Source organism: Carettochelys insculpta, chromosome 3 (assembly GCF_033958435.1).
Source record: "Carettochelys insculpta isolate YL-2023 chromosome 3, ASM3395843v1, whole genome shotgun sequence".
Lineage (NCBI taxonomy): Eukaryota > Metazoa > Chordata > Testudines > Carettochelyidae > Carettochelys > Carettochelys insculpta.
The window spans coordinates 125,467,591-125,494,418 of record NC_134139.1 but is presented as its reverse complement, the minus strand read 5'-3'; the positions used below and the strand labels follow the sequence as shown (position 1 = coordinate 125,494,418).

General features: G+C 43.7%; 1 protein-coding gene across 5 annotated transcripts in view; it reads right to left on the bottom strand.

Moving 5' to 3' along the window:
- Window positions 1-2,742: 2,742 nt before the first annotated feature.
- The window catches only part of SESN1 (sestrin 1), a 125,516-nt gene continuing 101,430 nt past the window's right edge, over window positions 2,743-26,828 (bottom strand). For 2 of the 5 annotated variants that reach the window (XM_074990772.1, XM_074990773.1), the window contains exons 2-11: window positions 17,922-17,987; window positions 17,276-17,354; window positions 16,512-16,712; window positions 15,249-15,431; window positions 9,701-9,943; window positions 8,517-8,664; window positions 6,011-6,123; window positions 5,564-5,754; window positions 5,118-5,262; window positions 2,743-3,894 (exon numbers count right to left, since the gene is read on the bottom strand). In XM_074990772.1, coding sequence (XP_074846873.1) covers window positions 3,808-3,894; window positions 5,118-5,262; window positions 5,564-5,754; window positions 6,011-6,123; window positions 8,517-8,664; window positions 9,701-9,943; window positions 15,249-15,431; window positions 16,512-16,712; window positions 17,276-17,354; window positions 17,922-17,987 — 1,456 coding nt within the window. In that variant the 3' untranslated portion in view covers window positions 2,743-3,807. The remainder of the gene's footprint in view (window positions 3,895-5,117; window positions 5,263-5,563; window positions 5,755-6,010; window positions 6,124-8,516; window positions 8,665-9,700; window positions 9,944-15,248; window positions 15,432-16,511; window positions 16,713-17,275; window positions 17,355-17,921; window positions 17,988-26,828) is intronic. The other 3 variants (XM_074990769.1, XM_074990771.1, XM_074990770.1) reach the window with 2 other exon arrangements.

Here is a 26,828-nt window from a genome sequence, read left to right as displayed (position 1 = left end):
GCCTGGGCCTGCACCCAGGGGGGAGTGAGGGGCCTGCACCAACTGGGGGGGGGGGGGGGAACCTGCACAGTCTGCATACCCACCCATGTCCCCTCCCCGCAGGTGGTGCGTGCGCTCAATGCCCTGCTGCCGCAGAGGGTCGCAGGATTTGGCACCATAGGATTCCCTAACTGTTTTGGGACCCACATCCCCATGCACACCCTGGACCACAGTGGTGGGTACTATATCACCAAGGAAGGGCTATCACCCAGTGGTCCTGCAGGCCATGGTGGCCAGCTGTGGCCACTTCCAGGACGCATAGCTGGGCTGGCCCAGCTGTACCCATGATGCACGTGTGTTCCACAATTTGGGACTATGCCGCTGGCTGGAGGCAGGGACCTATATCCCCCAGAGTGAGATCCCAGTGGGAGACCCCTCTGGGGGAGACTACTGTAACCCTCTGCCTCGTGGCGGATGTGGCATACCCCCTCCAGCCCCGGCTTATGCACCCTACATGGGCCACCTCAATGCCAGTCAGGAGTGCTACAGCGCCTGGCAAGCAGTTGAGTGGGCCTGTGGGTGCCTGAAGGGCCAGTGGCATTGCCTCTGGGCCTGCCTGGATGTGGGCCTCCTAAACATCCCCCAGGTTGTAGGTGCCTGCTGCATGCTCCACAATCTGGTGAAAAGCAAGGTGGAGGCCTTCATGCAGGGCTGGGCACTAGAGGCCAGAACAGGCTAGCCTCAGCTGGCTGCTGCCCCTTGCCCCCAGGCCCACCAGTTTGGGGTCTGGGAGGCCCTGTGGGAGTATTTTGACCTAGTGAATGCCACCCCAATCATCCCTGGTGGGTCCCCTGCACACCACCCCTAGCACACGGGACATGGGGTTTTTGAAAAATAAAACTGCTTCGTTGCTAAATAACCAAAAACCTTGCCTTTGTGCATATAAAACTAACAAACAGCATCATAAAAAATAAGTGGGGGGGGGCACAACTATATACATAGGGGAGACATGGCCGGGCCAGCCCATAATAGGGGCGAGTGGCAGGGGTGGCCCCAGACTAGCTGGCCAAGTCCTGCACCTGGGTGTAACCCTGCCACAACTCCTTGACCTTACTCCCGACATGGTCAGGAGCGCAGGCAGGGTGGCCAGGTCCTCGGCCAGCTGGGGGAACACCTCCCCATTCCACCGCTTGCTCCCCATTACTTGCTCCCTCCTCACCCCACAGCCCCAGCAGGTCATGGAGCTCAGAGTCCGTCCAGGAGGGGCCCCACTTCCTGCCCTGCTGGCTGGAGGCCTGGGAGCGCTCGGGGGGCTGGCTTGCTGCCATCACTGTCTGTGGGCCATGCAGGGGCACCTCATGGGACCGCTGCTGCCTGCATGGTTTCAGCTTCCTGCTACGGGGTTTCTGGGTCCATGTGGCTTTACGAACCGCTGGGCGCAGAGATCATAGAGTCCCCCTGGGGCTGGACAGCATATCTCTGCCTAACAGTTGATTGCCACCATGGCAGACCCCGCTATTTCGAAGTAGTGGGATGCGGAACGTCTACACACATCCTACGTCAACGTCAGATGTCGATGCAGGGTGCTATTTCCATCTTCTGATAAGAACAGCGATTTCAACATCTTGATTTCAACTTCGAAGTAGCATGTGCCTTGTGTAGATGTGGCGCGCGCTATTTCGAAGCTGGGCTTGCTACTGCGATGTTGCATTCTAGTGTAGATGCACCTTTAGAGGCAGAAGGACACTGAGGACGTAGGAGTGCATTCCTCAACCCCAGCCAGCACTGCTGGCCACAAGAATCCAAACCTCAGATGCACAGAGTGCACATGCACCATCAGTGGAACATAAGCTGAGATCACGTATTAAAGAACCACAGTTATCGTAAGGTGTATATGTGTTCCACCTATAAGGACTTCTCTCCCCTTAATAGTCAAACAGTGATGGTAGCTGGCTAAGGTCAAAAACGTGATAGTACCAGAATCAGTATATAAAGCAATGTGATGTAGTAATGCTTGAGTGGGGTTGGGGGGGGGGAGAGACAGAATACTATTGAAGGATCAGAGTGTGTGGGCGCACGCGCTGGGGAAAAATACCTCTGTTGGCAAGAGCACCCATAACTCAGTATTTCAGAGCAGGAATATCCTCTGTTTTTACTGGTACCTGGGGTTAGATACAGGTTGTTAAACAAAGATGAGTTTCAGAAATTGCGCTTTAAAGCCATGTTCTCACTATATGGTTTTGGAACATCAAACTCCAGTTGAGAGGAAATAGCAGATGCTTCCTGTTAGTTACAATTTCGTGACAGTTTATTAATCTCTCCCCCAGCCTATTTCAGATAATATTTTAACTTTTAGGATCTATTTTTATATTATTCCTATTCTACTACAGTGGGCTTTAGTTTTCAACTGAAAGCCAAGTAACATTTAATCAAGCCCTTCACAACAAAGGTTCAGAGGTAATAATAAATGAAGGAGCTTGTTAATGGCATAAATCAGAGAATAAGTATATTTGCGTGTGCATGCAATACCTCTAACAATATCACACTTTTTTTTGGGCTAGTAGCTAAGGTCTATTTTCCTATTAGTGTCTAGCTCTCTGAATAACTGAATCATTAAATAGGGAGGTTCTGTCAGCTCCACAAGTTATATAGTAGGTTTGCTCAGCTATTCTTCTCAAATGTTTACCACCTTTAGTTTTGTGGGTATTTGAGCATATAGGCAAGTAGTTTAAAGCAATAAGAAGGTGTAAAATAAAGAACATAAAAAGTTACTATCCTTTATTTAAAAATACCAGTAATACTGACAGATTTCAAAAGCAATTCCCACTCATACAAAAGTTTCATATCCGCTGAAACCAACTGTATATTGAACATTATCTTTTATGTTTTGATTTACTAAAAATAGATTTTTTTTCAGCTTAGTTATTTAATGATTTTACAGATGCTTAAGAGCAGCACTGGGCTTGCGATACACTGACAGTGCAGAGTAACATTCCCACAGGTTAGCTAGCTCCAAGAAACAAAAGATGCATGACAACGTAAGTACAGGCATCAGTGATAGAAAATGTTCATCCTTGGAAAGCAGATAAAGGAGCAATTCATGTAGTTCTAGACTTATCTAAAATAGCTTTCAGGACTGAATTCCCCCATCCCTACAGGAAGACCATTATGCTTTGGATTTCACCAAAGAATTCTGAGCACACTGCTCTACAACATGTTAAGGCGACAATACAGCAAGAGATCTCTTACCTTCAGAGCTGACAGCACGACCTGAGGAAGATTAGTGCTGATTTTTTTAAAGACGCTAAACAAGAAGGCAAATTTTCTGTAAAACCACACACAATGTAGGCTCAGACTACAGCAGTGCTCACTTTCTCTTACAGCTTCACTAGACCAGCCAATCTCAGTTCATTCCACCAGCACAAAAGCAGCATCAGGGCCTTCTAAAATTATTCTGGTATCAGAAGCAGGAGTTGTCAAGTTGCACTATTTTTTTCAAATTCTTCTTATGCTCCAGCTCCCTTTGTATTTAACGTAATACACAATTTATGTATTTACTATCTGTTGTATTGCCACAAGTCATGGTTTCCTGTGCTGTCTAAAGCCCAATATTGTGAACAGGTAGCATTTCTACACAACTCCATCCTTTCAAGTGCCTGTCACTGCTCAGTGGCAAACATCAATATTTCAACAATGAAATAGCTGAAACACAAGGAGTTTTGGCAAAGTCTCAATTTCTAGCAACCATTGGTCCTGGTGCTGAGTAAGTTCACGGCATAGGCTCTATCTGCTGAACATTCCATCGTCGTTTGTCAGCCAAAGATGATATCAGGTCATATAATGTGTAATAGCTCTCAGAGCATAAAGTAGTTCAGCTTGCATCCGAGCTTCTACAAGAAGCAAATTAACATGAACCTTAAAAATAAATAAATAAAAAATAAAATTAAGTTACACGTGTGAAAAACCTTCTCCCTGCCACAGAGCTTGTAGGAGATGAAAGATTTCCAGCAAATGCTACAGGTGCAAAACAGCTTTTTAACATTTTCAAACAGTCTTTTAGACAGAAGGGGTGGTGGGTCAGAGAAGTAGGAGATCTCCTGGGTTTGACGCTATCATACATCACATTCTAAGATAAGGAAGGAGTAGGGCCAGATTAAAAGGTACGTCCGCCCTATAAGTACTATAGCAGCACAGCTGCAGCACTGCAACAATGCCACAGCAGAAGAGACTACAGCAAACCCACCTCTCCATGAGATGCTAATGAGATTTACAGAGAAGCTCTATCAATTTAGCTGATCTAAAATTGGGGTTAGGCTGACCTAACTTTACCAGCCAGAGCATGAAATAACTCTCAGAACTAAGGTATGTAGGTATGTTGACCAAGTCTAAGGCACAGGCATTATAAGCCTAGGGCCCCAGATCCCAGTGTTGCATTAATACAGCAAAACATGAGCTTTCATTTAAAAAAGTTCTTGGCACTACAGTCACAAACAAAAGCTTTAAAGATATCAACTTAAAGACAGCCTGAACTAGTGATGACAGGTATAAATGGACACCATAAACATCAGTGGGTGCTAACCCCAGATCTGCTGTGAGGGGAAGCACCTCCATGCACCATTGTAAGAGACAGCTTTATGGCTGAAGACTGCTACAGGGAACCTGATGCCCGTAACAGATGGGATTATTTGTATTAGGGACAAATATATTACAGGGGGCTATTCCTAGGGCAAAAGAACACCCCATAGCACTGCCATCTGAGGCATGGACCGTAAGGGGATCCTTATGATGCACCACAGCCTTGATTCCTCAACTGGCCTTAGAGAAAAGGCTTTAACTAAACTGTGTGTATCCATAAGAAGGTTAACAATTTATTTTTTTCCTTCTACGTAACAAGAGTACTTGCATAATGGCCACCAAATAAGGTAGCTAACGGACAAACAAGGGTATTTACAAAACAAGGAAAAGTTGTCCTTATTAGAAAGTGTATTCAGCAAGTTCAGGGATGTATTCATCCAACAGAAATGAGATTGAAGAGTGTCACAATGGAAACGCCCTGATTCTGTGCTTGTCGTAGCGCACTATGCGTACTACTGCACTACTCAATCCACTGAGCTACTCAGAATACAAGCAGACAGTACCTTCTCAGAGTGTTTGAACTGCCTCCAGAAGCTCTCATACATTCTTTTTGTGGTTTTTTCAGGAGTGCAAACCACAGTTTTGATGTAAACTTTAAAGCTGCGGTCCAACAACTGATTAATTTCACCATAGTCATAGTCATCATATCTGTTCAGAATTGAAAGGAATACACTTTCATTTACATGTCCCACAATCCTAGAATTTCACTTAGAAATTATCTTTCAAGCTGATTTACACAATTTATAGTCATTCCAGCTGTAAACAGATTTACTTTCCAGAAATACCCATCTTTAAACCATTTAAGTAGGAGTTTTGCTCCTGCATTGGTATAGTGGCAATGATTCATCAATGACAGCGTAATAAATAGCTTTTCTTCCATCAGAAAAACAAATGGTAAGGGTACTAGCAAAATCTAACTGTTTTATATAAGGAAAATGACAAGACCAACCTTATTCCAAACATACAATGGATATAGTTCCAAATTGCACGCCTAAGCATGGAGGTATCTACATCTTTATGCATGGCCATTGTATTATAGGTCAGATTGTAAGCAATGTGAAATTTCTCATCAATCAGCTGCCCCACATCTGGGTAAAGACGATTAACCAAGGAATAGCCATGGTCCTCCCAGGAATAGTCCTTAAAATAAAGAAAAGCAAAACTGACCAAACGTTTCATGCAGGTATGTTGACGCTCGAGTTTAATTTTTTATCAAATATAATAACTATAAATGTATTGCTCAAGAGAACAATACTTATTTTTAAAAGGAAAAATAAATCTCTTCCTCCAGAAAATAGTTTGTACCGAAACCTGCATCTAGTCTCAGTAATTGGTACAAATTAACACACTGATGCATGCATTTTCTGATGCTGGTTACTGATCACTCGTCAGTTACCTGAGCACGGAACGTAGGCACATGCATTCCATGTCTGGAAAAGTCTTTATATCCATAGCTCGGATCCTCAAAGTGACGAGACACATCCCTCGTTGGTGCCGATTCCTCATCCTCTGTTAAGCAAACAGTAGGGGTGTGTCTACATGGGCACAAATCTTCGAAACAGCCATGCTAATAGCCATTTCGAAGATTACTAATGGAGGCGCTGAATTGAATATTCAGCACCTCATTAGCATTAGGACGCTTCCGGCCACAGAACTTTGAAAGTGCTGCTTTCGAAAGCGTGCGGCTCCGTGTGGCTACCCAGGGGTCCTTTTCAAAAGGACCCCGCACCTTTCGAAATCCCCTTATCCTGATCACTGATAGGAATGAGGGGATTTCAAAAGGTGCAGGTCCCTTCGAAAAGGACCCACGTGTAGTCGCGCCGAGCCTCGTGCTTTTGAAAGTGGCACTTTCGAAGCGCCCTAATGCTAATGAGGCGCTGAATATTCAGTTCAGCACCTCATTAGTAATCTTTGAAATATGGCTATTTTGAAGATATGCGCCTGTGTAGACACAGCCTAGGTGTTTCCACAGGTTAATCTAAGCATATTCCAGCAAGAAAAAAAAATGCAAGAGCTCTTGCAAAGCTGTTATGGATTCTTGACTGCACAGTAAGTCAAGGTAATACTCTCCCTTCTTCCATCTTTCTCCCCTCACCCCAAGAAATAATCCTAATACATAGAACTACTGCAAGATTTGGTTACCTTGTAGTAACTGGAGGAGTTAGTAATTTATAGTAGAACCTGTGAAAAATAAGAATTTCCTTGCGAGACCTTCTAATTAAGTACCTCTGGGGTCCACTGAATTAAATGATTGGTTTATGTATTATTGTGGGCCACGACTATATGTAACCTCTGAAAGGGGTGACATGTGAGACCTGGAGGTTCAAACAATGTGTCACAAGAATGGACTTTTAGAACAAAAAAACATTAAATGGTTTTCCTGGGAGAGGAGAATGCAAATTCCCCAATTCCCATTATGAAAAAAAAATCTAGGCAATGACCTGAGAAGAGGGTCTTTGTCCACTGATAACCTGTGACAGAAGGCCCACAGCTGTACAGAGAAGTAGTCGTTCTGCCCAGTCTGGGTTCTAGTTCTAAATCTGAATCAGTTTTGAAACTAGAGCCCAAGGGAAACCCAGTTGTGTGTTTGAAGGAGTGACAACTACCAGAGCCTGAGACTGAGCTGGGGTGATCTTGGATAAGCTTTTTAATATGTGTGAGGTTCCTTTATTGTTTCAATGTTTTTATGTAATGCTTTCACCTTCAGAATACGTGTGCTTGCTTAGAGAAAGCTGCATGGTAATTTGTAATGCAGCAATTCCTAGCCATTAGAGAGCGAGCAGAATGCAGGCATTAGTTTATTTGGGCAGTCTGGCTTGCTAAGGATATCAGTGTAGGCAAGGAATGGTACAACCTGGAAAAACCCTGTCCAGGAGAGACAGATGTGGGTCTCCACTCTAGAGCTGTGAACGCTGAGGAGCTAAGTGCCTAAAGTGGGTGTACTTGAGTGAACAGAGGGGGAACACTGGTGTAGTTGCCTGAATAGGGATAGCACCCAGTTTATCAGTCCTTTTCAGATAGTCAAGAAATCAGAAGAAACTGGCTCCATGTTTTAGTCATCCTTTATCTTCCACTAATCTTAGTTCCTCACTTGGTAAGCAACCATGAATTGCAGCAGCAGAGAGAAGTATGGTTCCACTTACAGACAATCTGCACTCTTTTAGGTGCACACAACCTCTTCTGACTAATTTTAAGGATTCTGGATATGTATAGCCTACAACAACTACAGAAGCATAGATGTCTACAGGCAATTCTGTGAAGGAAAAATCCAGCTTCCTGTTTATTTTACATACAGCCATGCACACACACAAACCAGACAGACATCTTACTTCTACATTTTTCAAAATTTCAAGGGAAGGAAGTAGAATTCTTTGGATCACAAGTCCAGGCAAACAGAGCTCTTCAGCTTACACACCAGATTTTAATCTGAAGCAAATTTCTGGGGAAGAACCCGGAGTGACAGTAGTCCAGTAGATGATCCTAAGAACAATCCCCTGCTTCACTGAAAAGCAGCACACCCCACATTTAACTTGTGCACATTAGTGCTGAATGTTTGCTACGGGTCCTGAAATTTTTCAGGTTTTACATTATATTGTGTAGGAAAGTAATGAATTATATGGAGGAGGCCAAATTAAATTATTTTGGAAGACATGGAGTCAGTGGGCATTATAGTATATTGAAGAGATGCCACTAAACTACTGGTACCTTACTTCCTTTTAAGGGTTGGTTTTTTTTATTTTAAAGAAAAATATCGTGCTTCTATAATGGCAATCCTTTTAAGTTACATTTTCATTTGTGCAATAACACACAGAAATACCAGTTTGGTAACTGGCAGATGTTGAAGAAATCAACATACATTGAACATGTTTAATTCTAAATGATCACCACTTATGTATTTGCACCTGAACAACACACGAACATGCTTTCTCTCTTCTCTCTCTCAAAACGTGTGGCCATCTCCTCTTGGCTGGCTTCCTCTTCATCTCTGCACTCTTGCAGCTTCTTCATTTTCTCCATAAGTGCTTCAACTTCACAGAAAGATTCAGTTGTCTTAAAATTAGAAGAAATGCAGACACTTTATTTTTCTATATACTATAATGGTGCAGTTGTGATACAGTCAAACCCAAAAGATTAAAGTTAAAGCTCAGACTCCAGCTTTGGTTTGCATATTAACTTTTTAAAAATATTTAAAAAAAGAAAAAAAAAACATTTTCTAGAAAGACCGGAACTCCTCTTAGGTAGAGATATACAGATATGACTGTTCTGGTATGATTTTAACAACATTTTAACTAAAATAAAATAATTTCATTACAATTTGAACAGTACTCAGTGTTAACACATTTTGCTGGATAATTATAAGGTAAAAACGAATGGTGAAACTAAAATCCCTCAGGCCATAATAAAGAAAATCCTCATCTTCACTCAATCTGTCCTCTACTTTCTCTCTGCCTCACATAGTATGCTGTTCTTACAGGGAAAGCCTGGGTAAATGGGAGTCTTGCATTGAGTCCATATATACCCAAAACAGGAGAGCAGTTCCAGAGAGTCAAGCAGCCTGCAATGAAAATGCCCTGCACTACCAGAAGTGCAGATCAGGGACAATTAGTGGACAAAACCTACCATCTAACATGAGGCATTCAGAATATTCTGAATGGTCTGTGGAGTTTGTCTCAGGTAAAACAAAGAGGCATTTATTCTCCAGCAAAAAGCAAACCTTAGCAACTGCTACCACCGGAGATTCAGAAGCTGCATGCAGACCACCTAAACCCTCAGTTTGCCAAGTGACAAATGAAAGACAGGCACACTCAACTGAGGGGACAGACAGATGTAACTGCCACTTCTCATCGCTTCTCCAGTGTTACCATTTCAGCCTGATCTATATATAGCGTAACCCCCCTCAACTTCCATCCACATTCACCCAGACTCTGGGTAAATCATTCTGCTGTGCCACTGTAAGTTCAGTGAAATGCAAATGCAGAACAAGATCTCATCCACTTACTGGATCAATGCAATACACTTTACTAGGAACTTATTAGAACTGGAGATTGTTATGCACTCAGACTCTTAGATGTTAACAGATCCTTACTGAAATGCTTCCAGCTGGGCTGACGTGAGTTTCATCCACTCCATGGTTGCCATTTGTAATATCACAGTTGCAATAGTCACTGACAGAAGGAAGCCTGAAGGTGTGGCCACCCTCACAATGAATTTCTGGGCTGATTCCACAGCCAAATGTGAAAGAGGCAAGTGAATGGTAATGCGTAAGGAGAACAACTGCATGGATCAGCTCTGCCAGGGACCAGCTATGCTCTTCTGTCTTCAGAAGTTGCTTCAAGAGAAACACAACGCAAAATTATTAAAAAATAAATAAATAAAAACTGGGTGGGTGGCTCAGAAACGTCAATAAGCTAATCAGCCTAGCCCCACAAACTTTTTAAATGCATTTGCCAGGAACTTTTTTGCTGGAAAGAAACCATTCTAGAATTCAAACTCTCATTATGTCTTTCCTGAGCAAGCTAAAAGTCACCCAGATAAACACAGACTTTATCTCCAAAAAGGACCAAACAGAGAAGCTGGGTCCACATGTGTAAGTAATTTTGAAATATCTGGCTCTTTTGAAAGAATTCGAGGAGGGTCTATACATACAATGCATTCTTTCAAAAGGAAACTGTGGCAACACGCTACAGAATTTGAAATCCCTCGCCCAATCCCGTGTTAGGGAGAGCGTTCCGCCTTCAAAATTCTCTTTCGAAAGAGTCCTCCTCAATGGCACGGCTACAGCCAGCTAGAGCACGGAGACGCCCTGGCCCGCAGCAGCAGGGCTCTATGATCTCTGCATCTGGCTGACCTTCAAAGCTGTACAGATCCAGAAACCCCATGGCACAAAGCGGAGAGCGTGCTAGCACCACAGCCACGAGTTCAGTGCGGCATGCCCCCTCACGCACACTGAAACTGGAAAAAACAGATGGCAAGCTGCTGCCTGCCGCAGGAGCCCCAGCCCTCACAGGGCAACCAAGAGCCTGCATCTCAGGAAAAGTAAAAAGCGGGGTGGCCCCTCCCTCCTGGACAGCGCCAGAATTAAGAAACCTCCTCAGACCGTGAAGAGAGGAGACAGCATTGAGGAAGATGGGGGTAAAGTGCCGCAATGCAGTCGCCTTTGCCCACCTGGCCCATGGACTCAGCACCAGGGACACCCCGAGCACCCTCCAGACCAAGTCTGAAGAAAGGTCAAGAAGCTCCATCAGAGCTACACCTGGGCTCGGAACGAGGCCAGACCCTCAAGGGGAGGTCCCTCCACCGCCCCTACTACTGGGAGCTCCAGTCCATCCTGGGGCCCTGGGACAGCTCCCCACCACCTGTCATCCTGGACACAGCTGGGGACAAGCTACAGTTGCAGGCACATGAGGAGCCAAGAGCCAGCCCCCGCCCTGGAATGGTCAAGCGCCAAGGGGAATCTCATGATCAACGTGCCCTCCGAGTCGCCCAGCCAGGCAAGTGGGAGCCAGGCATCACCAGCCCCTCTGGTAAATCCCTGGGGAGGTGGGAGGGGCACACATCCCAGCTTGTGCAGGGAAGGGGCAACAGCTGCCAGCAGGCCATTGCACATTCCCAGTGATCCCAGCCTGGACATCTCCACACCGGGCAAGGCCCCCAGCACCCTATGACAGCCGTTGGCAACAGCCAGCACCCGCCTCCATGTAAAGCACGGTGAGCCATACAAGTGGCTAGAGGTAGGCGGGGCTAGACTGCACATGGGGACTGTCCCACGTGGGCAGGGAATATCTACGTAGCCATTATACCCCATAGCCACCATGCCTTTGGATGGGGGGGTGGTGTTTCCCCCAGGGGCACAGACCCGACAACTGTGATAAGGGACTGAAACACCATTCTTCTCTCCACAAAGCTGTGCCATCCAAGGACCAGGAGAGTCCTGTGCCCTCCATTGTCCCAAAGAGCGCCCCCAGAAGCAGTGTATAGGGCCCAGGTGCACACACCCCCAGCAGCGCCATGTCAGGCATACAGCCAGAGACCTCAGCAACAATTGGGGGATGACGCTGCCAGCCACCGCCAGGCCAAGGTGGCAGAGTGATACCTTCAGCTGGAGGATGCTGAGCTGGCCTGGCACAGAGTGGCCTGGGACAGGCTAACGTCCAACTTGGAGGACATTAGCGGCATCCTGAGGGAGCACGTGACCAACATGACCCACCTTCTGGCCCCTCACCGAGTCCAACCCTGCCAAAGCCCTGCCATGGCCCTACCTGCCCATGCTTGCCACCCCATTTCAGCCCCACCGCGGATCCTGAACACAGGGAGGGAAGGGAATCCCAGAGCCAACGGGGCTTTCTGCCTTCCACCCCTGCTCCTGAGTGTTCCCCCCCCGTATAGATAGGCTGCTCCCTTCCCATTGTTACAGTTATTAAACATTTAACTCTAAAACTCTGTAAGATAATAGTTTAAAGTAAAAATTTTATTTTTCCAAGGAAGCTCATGTCCTTGGCAGTGGGATGGTGGAGGTTTGTGTGTGGGTGTGAGGATGGTAGGAGTAGTGAGGGCGTCAGTGGGGCCCATAAGAAAAGCCTAGTGGGCCTGGTGACTGGGAGCAGTGACCAGCTGCTCATAGCTGGGGCTGGACTCGGATACCCACAGGCATCTCCTTTGTCCTCCATGATGTTGTGGAGGGCACAGCAGGTGCCCAGCACTCACGGGACATTCTGCGCCCTGACCTCCATGTGCTAGAGGAGGCACTGCCACCACCCCATCAAGCACCCAAAGGCTTGTTCCACAATGTTGCAGACCTGGTTGAGGTGGATGTTAAATACCTCCTGGGTGGGGTCAAGATGGCCAGTATTAGGCCTCATTAGCCATGGCTGCAGGAGGTAGATGGTATCCACCACTCTGCAGAGTGTCATGGTGACAGCTCCAACCAGGAGCTCCTATTGAAGAATGAAGGTCCCGGCCTCCATGCACCTGAAGCAGCCAGAATTTTGGAACACTCACATGTCTGGCCTGCCCAGCCCACATAGATGTCCCTGAACTGGACTCTGGGATCCACCAGGGCCTGGAGAACTTCAGAGCGGTAACCCTTGTGGTTGACATAGTGGCTGGTGCTGTGTGCCAGGATGCAGATGGGAATGTGTCCCCCATCCAGGACACTGAAGCAGTTTGAGAAGCCAAGTACAGCAAATCCCCGAGGGCTGCAACCAAATCCTCCATGGACAGAAAGCCGGCTTGATGGTCAGGCCCAACAGGTAGTGGTCAATGGTTCAATATCTGGATGGTGGTCTATTTCAAACAGAGTGCTGCAAGGCTCGGTTCTGGGGCTGGTGTTATTCAACATCTTTATTAACGACCTGGATGAGGGACTGGATTGCATCCTCAGCAAGTTTGCGGATGACACAAAACTAGGGGGAGAGGTAGATTCATTGCAGGGTACAGAGAGAATCCAGAGGGGCCTGGACAAATTGGAGGACTGGGCCAAAAGAAATCTGATGCAGTTCAATGAGAAGTGTAGAGTCCTGCACCTGGGGTGGAAGAATCCCAAGCACTGTTACACGCTGAGAACTGACTGACTCAGCAGCAGTACGATGGAAAGGTACCTAGGGATTATAGTGGATGAAAGGCTGGATATGAGTAAACAGTATGCCCTTGTAGCCAAGAAGGCTAGCGGCATACTAGGGTGCATTAGGAGGAGCATTTTGAGCAGATCTACAGAAGTAGTTATTCCTCTTTATTCGGCACTGGTGAGGCCACATCTGGAATAGTGTGTCCAGTTTTGGGCCCCCCAGTATAAAAAGGATGTGGATGTGCAGGAGCAAGTTCAACAAAGGGCAACAAAAATGATTAAGGGTCTGGAGCACAGAGGATAGGCTGAGGGATTTGGGCTTGTTTAGTCTGCAGAAGAAAAGACTTGGAGGTGATTTAATAGCAGCCTTCAACTTCCTGAAGGGGAGCTCTAGAAAGGAGGGTGAGAAGCTGTTCTCAGTGGTGTCAGATGGCAGAACAAGGAGTAATGGTCTGAAGTTGAAGAGGGAGAGGTATAGGTTAGATATTAGGACAAACTACTTCACCAGGAGAGTGGTAAAGCATTGGAACGCGTTGCCTAGAGAGGTGGTGGATTCTCCATCCCTTGAGCTTTTTAAGTCCCGGCTAGACAAGGTCCTGGCTGGGATGACTTAGTGGGGGTTGATCCTGCTTGAAGCAAGGGGCTGGACTAGATGACCTCCTGAGGTCCCTACCAGCCCTTTGATTCTGTGAAGCAGCATCATGTTGATCACACAGACAGACAACCTGCACAGGATGGAGGATTTGCACTCTCGTGAGGGGGTGTGGGGGCCAGGAACTCCCCCACCACACTAGATCCTCAAGACTCCATCTTCCCCCGTGGCTTCACGTGGGAAGAATTATCTGTAGCCGACAGGATGCTTTAAACCCCAGCTTCTCCTTCAGACAGGAAGGAGTGGGAGGTTCTTGGCCTTTGTAAAGAGCATGCACCTTCTGCTCTTACAAGGCCGGCCTCTGCTTCCCCACCTGGCAGACACTTGCTAGAGAGAGTATCACTCTTTCTCCAGCAAGCAAAAGCAATGGCAGGAAAAGCTGCTCTGTACAGCAGCTGTTAGATAGGGAGACAGAGAGGCTTTCGAAGGAGAGCATTAGATTTCATATTATTGCTTCTATTATATTCACATATATAATTTGCTTTTGAAAATTGATTAAGCTTGAGTGTCATAGAATCAGGAGAGGAATATGTATATTTTATATCCATACACAGTAGACTGAAGTCTCTAGGTTCAAAGTACATAGTTTTCAACAAGTCAGTTAAAATGTGCTGATCATCTATTTTAATGCCCTAATGCCATCTTGAAAAGATGGAGTGCATGAGAAATGTTTAAATCACTGTGTATTAAGAAGGTACATAGCTGAACATAGACCCTCTGCTTTTAAGTCTCAAGTCGGATCTCTCAGAACCTCAGCCTACAGGTGGTACTTGCCAATGACATACCATCACATTTTAAGTAAGACATTTTCGTCCTATTGAGGATTGTATATCATGGCTGCCAAAGTCAAATTGTGATAGATACATTAACATGCAATTCATTCAAAGTACTACAGGTTGCACCTTCTCAAACTGGCACTTCCTAGTCCAACAGCATACCTTGTCTAGAAGGACCAGGAATGCTTCTGGACAAGAGAACTGGGGCAGGAGACCAACCAGCTGGCAGCCCTTGCGGGGACTTCGGCCAGAGTGGTGGCATTCCCCAGCAGCCCTGTGGGACCAACACACTGGCTGTAGTGGCAAGCGGTGTCCAGTGAGCCAGGGTGCATGGCCAGAGGGGGCACTACCAGGGACTGGGGCATTAACTTCCTCTGGTCAGGCAAAACCCATGAGGTGCTGAACTAGGGAGGTGCAACCTGTAGCAGAATTTCTTTCTGGATGAGAACTTTACTCAGTATGATGAGGCCTGTAATTATTTTGAGTCTGTGATGTCATTTCTGAAATGATTGCAATATGTCAGCTACGAAGTGCTCTGCAATATAGATATCACAATTATCTATATTACAAATGAAACCACTGAAATTTAGACTGTATTTTGTATAGCAAGGATGCATAGGGTGTTGCACAAGAGAAGGCTAACCTCAATATGCTCTTTGGTGAGAAGCCAGGGACGATGAGCCAATATTTTATTTAATTCTCCTAAGCTTTGCAGTTTATGAGGTGCATTCTCTAGGCCATTCAACCATTTGGGGTCTCCTCCAACATGAAGGAAGTCATTAACATGGAGGTTAACTAGATAGGAGCACTGATGTCTTGCTGCAGCCTAGAAAGAAAAAAATAAATTATAATGCAGAAGAATCTTCGCAAATTGGCTCCTTATAATGATGTAAATCTTCATTACAAGTGTAAGAGTTTCAGTGATCAAAACCTAAAATAATTTATGATTAACACAGTAGCCTGTTTCAGTAATTCCTCTTAAGAATATGCAACTGAGCATTCACTCAAAATTTACCCACAAAAGCTCATTACCTAGTATATTAATTTGTTAGTCTTTAAGGTTCTACAAGACTGCTTGTTTTTTGTGAAGCTACAGATTAACATGGCTACCCTTCTGAGACTATTTTTCATTTATATTCACCATACCAATGTTTTGATTTTGCATCTTTAAAACCTAATCTAAAATTGATTTGTGGAAACTTAGTCTTAAGTCCTGTCTGTATATGCCAGAAAAACTGGCACTTCTCCAGTAAGAAGTATGATTACACATAGTTTACTCAAAGAATAACAATCTCCACTTCTAGTTTAGATAAGGCTGAGTTTCAAGGTACCTTAAATGGACACTAACTATATAGTCTCCATTTTGCCAATGCAGCAATCTACAATCTTGGGATCCTGCAGGAAATACAGTGTGAATCTGAAGATTCTGCAATATTGACTTAATGGTAAAAGGTATTTATACTGAGCTTTGCTAGAGGAGACAAATTGTTAAAAACCTGGTTTAAAAAAAGGGTTTGAGCTGTACAGGAATCTGATGGCAAAATAATCTTCTTGTATATGACATTAAATTATTTTTTCCTCTTCCCATTCTTTTTGAAAGCATGGGCATTTAGACCTGATTGCACAAAACGATTTCAGAAAAGAAAACGAAGATAGTCTATAAAACATTCAATACTTCAGGTAATTATGCTGGGATTTCCCTTAACACACATTGAAAAGCCTTCACTCAGCTGAAACAACAAAATGGCTGTGGCCACACTTGGCCAAAACTTGGCTATTAGTATGGCCATTTCGAAGTTTTAGCCAAGTATGTCCACAGCCAATGTAGTTAATATCTATTGTAAAAAGGATTAATGAAAGTTGCTAAAATGGCTATTTCTGCTTGTTGTTTTGCACTCCAACATACCATTATCCCTATGTAGTGTCGGTAATGAAGAGGCAATGGACCATCCATCTGTAGAAGATAGTGCTGAGTTTTAAGAAAGCTTTCTAGATACTGAGGGTGGAAAACCATAACTAAAGTGATGTTGTCCAAATGGCCCAAAGTAGCAAAAGAATCTGCAAACAATGTATGCATCTGGGCATCTTCATTTCCCACTTGAAGAATCTGTTTGAATAAGAAAGTGCTTTAGAAATGTTTTCCAAGATATATTTAAAAAATGAAATATTTATTCCACATAGTTCTCAGACTCCTCAAATAAGTTTTGGGGACCCATTCTGCTAAATGAGAATCTAATGCTTATTAAGTTTCTTTAGAATTCCCAGTTAAGTATGTGGGTATTGCACATGACATTTTGAGGTGCAGCGCTGAAATTCAAATTGCATTTATATACTATCTTGTATCTACGGTGCCGCCAGCTCATGCTATTCTAACAGCATAGCTTAGCCATTGTGCACAACAGCAACAAACACAGCCAAGTGTACCAAGATACAGGTTGAAGCTCTCTAGTCCAGCACATTCTGGTCCTGCAACATCCATGGTCTGGCAAAATTTTAGTTAGCTGGATATCCACTTATTGTGGATGTGTTCAAATTTCCCGCAATCCCTTGAAGTTTGTTTTCAGCTACTAGTCTTGGCTCTGAGTGTTCTATGCTTTTATTTAGCTCTAATTTACCCCTAAAAACCCAGTAAGCAGTGGAAATGTTGGTATGCTGCTAGATGATACTGACCTCCCATGGTTCAGCAAGTTCTCTGGTTCGGCACCAGTCAGGTCCAGAGGGTGCCGGACTAGAGAGGCTCAACCTGCATCTATAAAAAGCATAAATGCTAGTTAAGGGGGAAAAAAAAAATCTTAAGAGCTACCTGGCAATAGTGCGAAACCCAGGATTAAGACTTCAAACATCACAGAAAACTGACCAAAATCACATCAATAAATCCACTTCTGCCATAAGCTCTTTGAACTGAAGGAATGCTGCTGCCCTTCCATTCACTTGGAGAAGTGGTAAGAGCTCATAACAAAAACAACAATAATCACCAGAACGAAAGGACAGAGGCTCCTCTGGACCCTTGTGGACCAGTAAGAGGACCCAGCCCACATTTGAATACTGCAGATGGAACAGGATAACACATTAAAAAAAAAAAACACACCACTCTGCATTTCTCCTGTAAAATGTGCATGTAGAAAAGCCTTAAAAATTCCACATGGCCATTACTGCTTTCTAGTTTAGCAGCACCACCACCAGTTCTACGATAATTTATTATGATCAACAGTGTGCAAAATATTTTGCAGACCAACAGCTGCTCTAAAACCACGTGGGTCTTAAATAACTTTTCCTTAAAAGCAGACAGCTCACTGTGTACTTCCAAACAACATACCTCCTCCTCTGGGATGAATCTGCTTGGTCCATGTCCCAGCGGTCTAGGAATTCTAATTCCCAGTTCCTAGAAAAGAAAATTACACCATCTCAGTTTTCAGCTATAAACATTTCAGTTGTGGCTTCAAGAAAAAAAACACACACCAAACAGAGCTGTGCTTGTTTTAGTGGTACACTCTGTACACATGCAATTATTTTTCTATGCATGCTTCATAACTCGCCACACTTTGTTTATAGTTTATACTACTGCTCTGGCTAAAAACAATATAACCTGCTTCACAGAAAAACTTTTTTTTGCATAAAATACTTGGCAGAACGTCCAGAACAAGGCGTTCGGTACATAGCAGCCTGTTATGTGATATGTCACTGATGCAAAGTGAAATTGATGCATGTCTGCACATCTGCAGTAAACCAGAATACCAATCTCTGTGCATCTGTCAGGAAACGAAACAGCTGTAACTTTAACCTAACTGTTTTTTTTCCCCAAACCCAAGAGGCATGTGTGAATTGCTAAAAGTAGCTGCAAATAAAGCACAAGTAAACAAAAACTAAGAGCATTAGAACAAAAAAAGCAGTAAAGTAGCACTTTAAAGACTAACAGTCTGTTCTGGTATGGCTATGGTCTCAAAAAGTGGGTCTGTCCCACAAAAGCTCACCTAATAAATTATTTTGTTAGTCTTTAAAGTGCTACTTTACCGCTTTTTTGTTTTGATAGTATATAGACTAGCATGGCTTTCTCTCTGTTACTAAGAGAATTAGCTATTTGCATTGACAGAGAGAAAGGACAGGTAATTCCATCCAACCTGGGGGGGGGGGAATACTTCACCTCAGTACTTTTGCTGAAACACAGATACCTTATTTCAACATTTAAGAGATCAGAGTAAGCCATATCACAGACATTAGGTCTGTTCCATCTTGAATTCCAAGGCCCAGCTATCCCTCAGAACGAAGGTAACACCACACACTTTGATAGGAATACCTGAATCTTCTCAGGGAAGAATGTGACTCCTAGGTTTCAACTGGTTTTACCTAAAATAAGTTGAGGCCTAAGTTTTCATTTACATGAAATGAATTTACACAAACAAAAATATCATCCAACTGCCCCACCCCTAGCAATAAACAAGGTTAGTGCTTGTGGGTTGTTTATAATAACTTTGATTTGTCTTGAAAAATGTAGTTATTTTTTCCATCAGTTACAGTTTCTGAACTTTTTTCTAATAGAAAAGGGCTACAAACAAGCTTCAGACTGCACCGATACTGACCCTTGTCCATCACATCCATGTGTGATCTCAGCTTCTGTTTGTCTTCTTGAATCAGATGTTTCATTTGTTGAGTTACACTTGGGGAAAGGGTTTAGCTAAAAGGGATCCCTATCGCTGGTGTTTCAAACCTTACATTGAAGGATAAGTCTTGTGATAAAGCCTTTTTTACTGCAGGTCACAAGGTTCAAAAACACGTTACACTGGTCAACTAAATCTCTAATACAATTTGTGTCAGTTAGGCTGAATTTATATCCTCGGAACAATCTTACTACATAGAGGCCAGCTAGTTTTTACCCTGGCTACCATACACAGAAATTAAAAGGAAGCTCCTACATCCAGGTGACAATGAGAAAATAAAAATGTCTTTTGGTAAAATTAATGCAGTTTGTCTCCAAATCTAGCTGCCAACTCATACACAACAAGAGAAAATTCTTAGTTTAATTCTTTGACAGCTATGTTTTAGTCATTCCTTTCCTAAACAGTTACAGGAAGAAAGGCTCAAAGTTCTATAACATGAGACTCATAAGCATACTAATTTATATTTTAGATTATATTGGGCAAAATATCAACAAGTTCGACCAAATTTCTGTCCCCTCATAGCATGATGATTATGCTGCAGGAAGGTTTAAACAGCTATGCAAATAGAGTGAGAAACACTTTCATGCAACAATACCATTTTAAAACACACTGGAGGAGCGACAGGAAGAATTGCTCTGTGGTTACGGCACCAGCCTAAGGACTTAGGAAACCTGGGTTCAAGTCTGCTCTGATACAGACCTCTTGTGTGACCCTAGGATATCTACAGTCTCTGAGGCTCAGTTACTATCTACTAAATAAAAATAATAGCACTTGCTATTCACGGGCTGGGTCTACATGTGCCCCTTCCTTTTGAAAGGGGCATGTCAATGAGCAGGTTCAAAAGATGCTAATGAGGCAGTGCAATGAATATGCAGCACCTCATTAGCATAATGGTGGCAGCAGCGATTCGAATGTGTGGCTTTTCGAATCACACAGTGCCCGTGGAGATCAGACCTTCTGAAAGTACCCCCCCCCAGTTTTCGAAAGCCCTTCTTCTGATCACAGATAGGAAGAAGGGCTTTCAAAAACTGGGGAGAGGGGGGTGTCCTTTTGGAAGGTCCCGGCTCCACGGGAGACACGCGATTCAAAAAGCCTCACTTTCAAATCGCCGTGGCTGCCATTATGCTAATGAGGCACTGCATATTCATTGCAGTGCCTCATTAGCATCTTTCGAACCTGCTCATTAACATGCCCCTTTTGAAGGAAGGGGCACATGTAGACCCAGCCAGGGTGCTCTGACAACTTGCTCACTAGAGACTGAGTGTGTCAACGAGTACTGTAAAACCTCAAGAGTTACAAACATCTCAGGAACAGAGATGTTAGTATACGTACCAGCTTGTGTATGATTCAACTCTGTTACAAACAACCTTTGTTCTTCAAATGTTTGCAACTCTGAACAAAACATTACAGGACTTGAAACGTTTACAAATGAACACTGACTGTACATAGCTCCGAAGGTATGTGGTAGAAAGCAATTTTTTTTCTTTAAGTAATTCACATTTAATGCAGTACTGGACTATATTTGCTTCACCTTACCCCTTGCCCCCAAAAATCTACTGTTGCCTGATTGCACAATTCTGGTTCCAAACAAGGCATGTGGGTTACTGGTCAGTTTGGAACTCTGAGATTCTGCCGCACCGAAGGAGTTCTTCAGACTTGAAATTGCGTACTTCAAAAAAAAAAATCAGTTTCCATTTTAACATTCACCACCTATTGTTTCTGACTCAGATTTTCACTGTCTTCAACGTTTCAAAATACTACAGTGACAAGGTGAAGATTTCAATCTCTTACTAACACGCAGAATGAGCCCTTCTCATAAAGAATGTTCCTACAGGTCCATTCTTAGAAGCTTGCCATCAAGTCTCCATTTCCATCACATTCAGATCAAGTATCAAGTCATCTCTCAAGTATCAAGTCATCACCCCCACAACTGTCTCCCACCTATACCGTCGTCTTCTACACAGAAACCGCTTCTCATCTTACAGTAAGATTCCCACTTTCTCTAGCATTAAAACCACATTAACAGTTAAGCACTGAAAGTCACAAAGTGTTCAACCTTACTCTAGCTTCTTGTGCACTGCAATATACAGTTAACCCTCTAAGTTAACATGAGTTAAGCACAACTCAAAATCCCACTCTCCCCCACCCCGCAGCCCGGCTCACCACCTGAGCATGGCCCCAGCTTATCACCCGTGCAAGGCTCTGGCTGATCGCCCATCTGCCCCAGTTCAAACCCCTCATGTGCCACTCCGGCTCAACTCCACAAAATTCCATGCAGCCCTAGCCCACCCCAGGCTTAACCTCCCTGCAGCCCCCTCCCATGGCCCCAACCCACTGCCAGGCTTAAGCCTACCCAACTGCCCCTCCCCAACCCCAGGACTTACTCTTTAAGAGGAGCTCCAGGTGCTCCTGATGCTTCCCCAGCTGCAGAATGTGTATTCTGTTGGGGGGGGGGGGGAAAGAGATATCTGCCCCCACCCCTGATTTACATGAAATTCGAGTTATGCAAGGGTGCTTGGGAACACAACCCTCATGTAACTTGAGGGACCTACTGTAGTTTTTCATCATACAGGAGCCTCATCTCACTCTACACATGCAATTTAGATAGCTCCTGTGCCAGTTCTCAGGCTGCCTTGGAGTGAGTCACTTTGTTACCCTCTGTCTCGAGCATGACGAAGCCTTACTTGTGCTTAACAGGGTGGCAGCTCCATGGCACCACCAGCCACTCATAGATCTCCTCTTGGCTATGCCCATCCTTACTTTGGCTCTTTGAAGTATTTCCCTATAGCAGCAAGCCCCTTATCCACTGAAGTTCCACAGAAATACCAGGCCTGGGGTCCCCAAACAAATAGTGTGCATACCAGCTTGTATGATTCAACTAAGGATCCATTTAATGTCACATTTAGATAAACTTATTTTTCTTTTACTATAAATGTATCAAAAGATTTAAGACTCAAGTGACAGAATACAGGAAACAGTTACGTATAAAAATATAAACATGCTTTCTAGAGACTAAATTTAACTGAATAGGTTAATTTCAGTTCTAAAGGAGATTTTCACTCTTGGTTCTCTGCAGCTTTTCAGCCAAATTCAGCTGTGATCTCCTATTTATGAAGGTAAATACATTGTCTGTTTACTTCCTTGGTGCAGGATAAGGGGTATCTTTGTACACCCTCAAAGTTTACTGCTTGCACTCAGACAGTATGACTAGCCTGACTTCTTTTTGCATTCCTTCTGCGTTGGTGTCACATCTCTTAACTGTCTCTTTGTATGTATCTATGCATCTACTGTGAACAAAACATTTGGCCTGACAAACGTTTTTCCAATTCTGCAACTGATTCATACCTAGATTTTAAGAACATATTTGCAGTACATCTCCTTGTGTAGCATCTGTGCTTACAATTCACAGTGATATTAATGACCAGTGTTACCCTGTCTTTCAATTAACACCTCAAATGACATTCTTTGATGAACTGGAATGTAGATACCGGAATCAAGACATTTCTGTAACCCTTCTGTCAGTTCACATTTGAGGATTCTTGGGTCACAGTCCCCATGACTGTAGTACCTCTGTGCATCCATTACTTCACAGAGGCATTGCGTGAAGTGCTATGGTCCTGATTTTATAGATAAAAGTCTCTCTCAGTTTACGCCTACGCTGAGATCTAAGGTGTGACTGCAACGTGGCTCGATGGTACCCACACACAGTGGCCGAAACTAGCAGCACAGACACTGTGCATAGGCTGAAGTGGAGGCTAGCAACATGAGTGTGTACGCAGGGTCCCCAGCATGTTCACACAGCCAAAACTGAAGTCTCTGTCATTGCCTCTGAAGCGTGGTATCTATCCACACTGCCATCACACCTTGGACTGCAGAATACATGCACCGTAAATGACTGTCAACATCACAGAGAAAGTCTGTGGAGGAGCAAGGACTTGAATCTGGGTGTCTGAAGACCTATGTTAATGTCCATGGAAGGGCACAACATAACATAAGAACAGCCATACTGGGTCAGACCAAAGGTTAATCTAGCCCAGTATCCTGTCAGCCGACAGCAGCCAATGCCAGGTGCCCCAGAGGAGGAAAACCGAAGACAACGATCAAGCGATTTGTCTCCTGCCATCCATCTCCCGCCTTCGAAAAAAGGCTAAGCACCATACCTTACCCCTTGCTAACAGCCATCTATGGACCTAACCTCCAAATATTTATCGAGCTCTTTTTTAAACTCTGTTAGAGTCCTGGCCTTCAAGGTGTCCTCTGGTAAGGGGTTCCACAGGTTGACTGTGTGCTGTGTGAAGAAAAACTTTTATTAGTTTTGAATCTGCTACCCCTTAATTTCATTTGGTGTCCTCTAGTTCTTATATTATGGGAACAAAAATAACTTTTCTGTATTCACTTTCTCCACACCATTTCATGATTTTATATACCTCTCGCCCCTCACTCTCCTCTTTTTCTAGACTGAGAAGTCCCAGTCTCTCTAGCCTCTCCTCACATCGGACCCGTTCCAAACCCTTAATCATTTTAGTTGCCCTTTTCTGAACTTTTTCTAATGCCAGTATATCTTTTTCGAGGTGAGGAAACCACATCTGCACGCAGTACTCAAGATGTGGGCGTACCATAGTTTTATACAGAGGAAGTAAGATATTCTTTGTCTTATTTTCTATCCCTTTTTTAATTACTCCTAACATCTTATTTGCTTTACTGACTGCCACTGCACACTGCGTGGATGTTTTCAAAGAACTATCCACTATAATTCCAAGATCCCTTTCCTGATCTGTTGTAGCTAAATTTGCCCCCATCATATTGTATGTACAATTGGGGTTATTTTTCCCAATGTGCATTACCTTACACTTACCCACATTAAATTTCATTTGCCATTTTGCTGCCCAATCACTCAGTTTGCTGAGATCTTTTTTGAAGTTCTTCACGGTCCGCTTTGGTTTTGACTATCCTGAACAGTTTGGTGTCATCTGCAAACTTTGCCACCTCACTACTTACCCCTTTCTCTAGATTATTGACGAATAAATTGAACAAGATTGGTCCCAGGACTGACCCTTGGGGAACGCCATTAGTTGTCCCCTTCCATTGTGAAAATTTACCCATTTATTCCTACCCTTTGTTTCCTGTCTTTTAACCAGTTCCCAATCCATGAAAGGATCTTTCCTCCTATCTCATGACCACCTAATTTACATAAGAGCCTTTGGTGAGGGACCGTGTCAAAGGCTTTCTGGAAATTTAAGTATACTATGTCTACTGGATCCCCCCTGTCCGCATGCTTGTTAACCCCTTCAAAGAACTCTAATAGATTAGTAAGACACAGCTTCCCTTTACAGAAACCATGTTGACTTTTGCTCAACAAATCATGTTCCTCTACGTGTCTGACAATTTTTTTTCTTTACTAGTGTTTCTACTAATTTGCCCGGTACTGACGTTAGACTTACTGATCTAGAATTGCTAGGGTCTCCATTAGAGCCCTTTTTAAATATTGGTGTTATATTAGCTGTCTTCCAACCATTGGGTAGTGAAGCTGATTTAAAGGATAGGTTACAAACCACCGTTAATAGTTCCACAATTTCACATTTGAGTTCTTTCAGAACCCTTGGGTGAATACCATCCGGTCCCGGAGACTTGTGACTGTTTAGCTTATCAATTAGTTCCAAAACCACCTCTAATGACACTTCAATCTGGGGCAATTCCTCAGATTTGTCACTTATAAAGGATGGCTCAGATTTGGGAATCTAACATCCTCAGCCGTGAAGACTGAAGCAAAGAAATCATTTAGTTTTTCCGCAATGGCATTATCTTCCTTGATTGCTCCTTTTATGTGTCTATCATCCAGGGGTCCCACTGCTTTTTAGCAGGCTTCCTGCTTCTAATGTACTTAAAAAAACATTTTACTATTGTTTTTTGAATTTATGGCTAACCGTTTGTCAAAATCTTTTTTTGGCTTTTCTTATTACATTTTTATATTTAATTTGGCAGTGTTGATGTTCCTTTCTATTTTGATCACTAGGATTTGACTTCCACTTTTTAAAAGATGCCTTATTGTCTCTCACTGTCTCTTTTACATGGTTGTTAAGCCACGGCGGCTCTTTTTTAGGTCTCTTACTGTGTTTTTTAATTTGGGGCACACATTTAAGTTGGGCCTCTAATATGGTATCTTTGAAAAGTTTGCACGCAGCTTGCGGGGATTTTACTCTAGTTACTCTACCTTTTAATTTCTGCTTAACTAACCTCCTCATTTTTGTGTAGTTCCCCTTTTTGAAATTAAATACCAGAGTGTTGGACTGTTGCGGTGATCTTCCCAACACAGGAATATTAAATGTTATGGTCATTATTTCCAAGCGGTCCTGTAATAGTAACCTCTTGGACCAGATCCTGTGTTCCACTCAGTAGTAAATCAAGAACTGCCTCTCCCCTTGTGGGTTCCTGTACCAGCTGCTCCAAGAAGCGGTCATTTAAGGTATCAAGAAATTTTCTCTCTGAATCCCTTCCTGAGGTGACATGTACCTAGTCAATATGGGGATAATTGAAATCCCCCATTATTAGTGAGTCTTTTATTTTGATAGCCTTTCTAATCTCCCTTAGCATTTCAGCATCACTATCATTGTCCTGGTCAGGTGGTCGATAATATATCCCTAGTGCTATATTCCCATCAGAGGAAGGGATTGCTATCTATAGTGATTCTATGGAACATTTTGATTCATTTAGGATTTTTATTTCATTTGATTCTATATTATCTTTCACATACAGTACCACTCCGCCAGCCGCTCGACCCATTCTGTCCTTCTGACATATTTTATATCCCGGTATGATAATGTCCCACTGATTGTCCTTACTCCACCAGGTTTCCGTGATGCCTATTATGTCAATCTCCTCCTTTGATATAAGGTACTCTAATTCACCCATCTTATTAGACAGACTTCTAGCAGTTTTTTAAAGTGCTTTTACACAAATATCACTATTCATATGCCTGCCCTTCCCTGACGCATTGGATTCTTTTATATGTGATTTTTTCTCATCTGATCTGGCCCATACTCTATCATCTCCCTTCTCTTTCTGACTGAAATCTAGAGCATCTCTATCAATGGAGTCTCGCCTAAGAGAAGTCTCTGTCCGATCCACGTGCTTCTCCGCACCAGTCAGCTTTCCCCCATCTCTTAGTTTAAACACTGCTATACAAACTTTTTAATGTTTAACGCCAGCAGCCTGGATCCACCTTGGTTTAGGTGGAGCTCATCCTTCCTGCATAGGCTCCCCCTACCACAAAAGTGTCCCCAGTTCCTAATAAATCTAAACCCTTCTTCCCTACACCCTCATCTCATCCACGCATTGAGACTCTGAAGTTCTGCCTGCCTACCTGGCCCTGCGCGTGGAACTGGAAGCATTTCTGAGAATGCCACCATAGAGGTCCTGGATTTCAGTCTCCATCCTAGCAACCTAAATTTGGCCTCCAGGACATCTCTCCTACCCTTCCCTATGTCATTGGTACCTACATGTACCACAACCACCTGCTCCTCCCCACTACTGCATATAAGTCTGTCTAGGTGCCTCGAAAAATCCGCAAC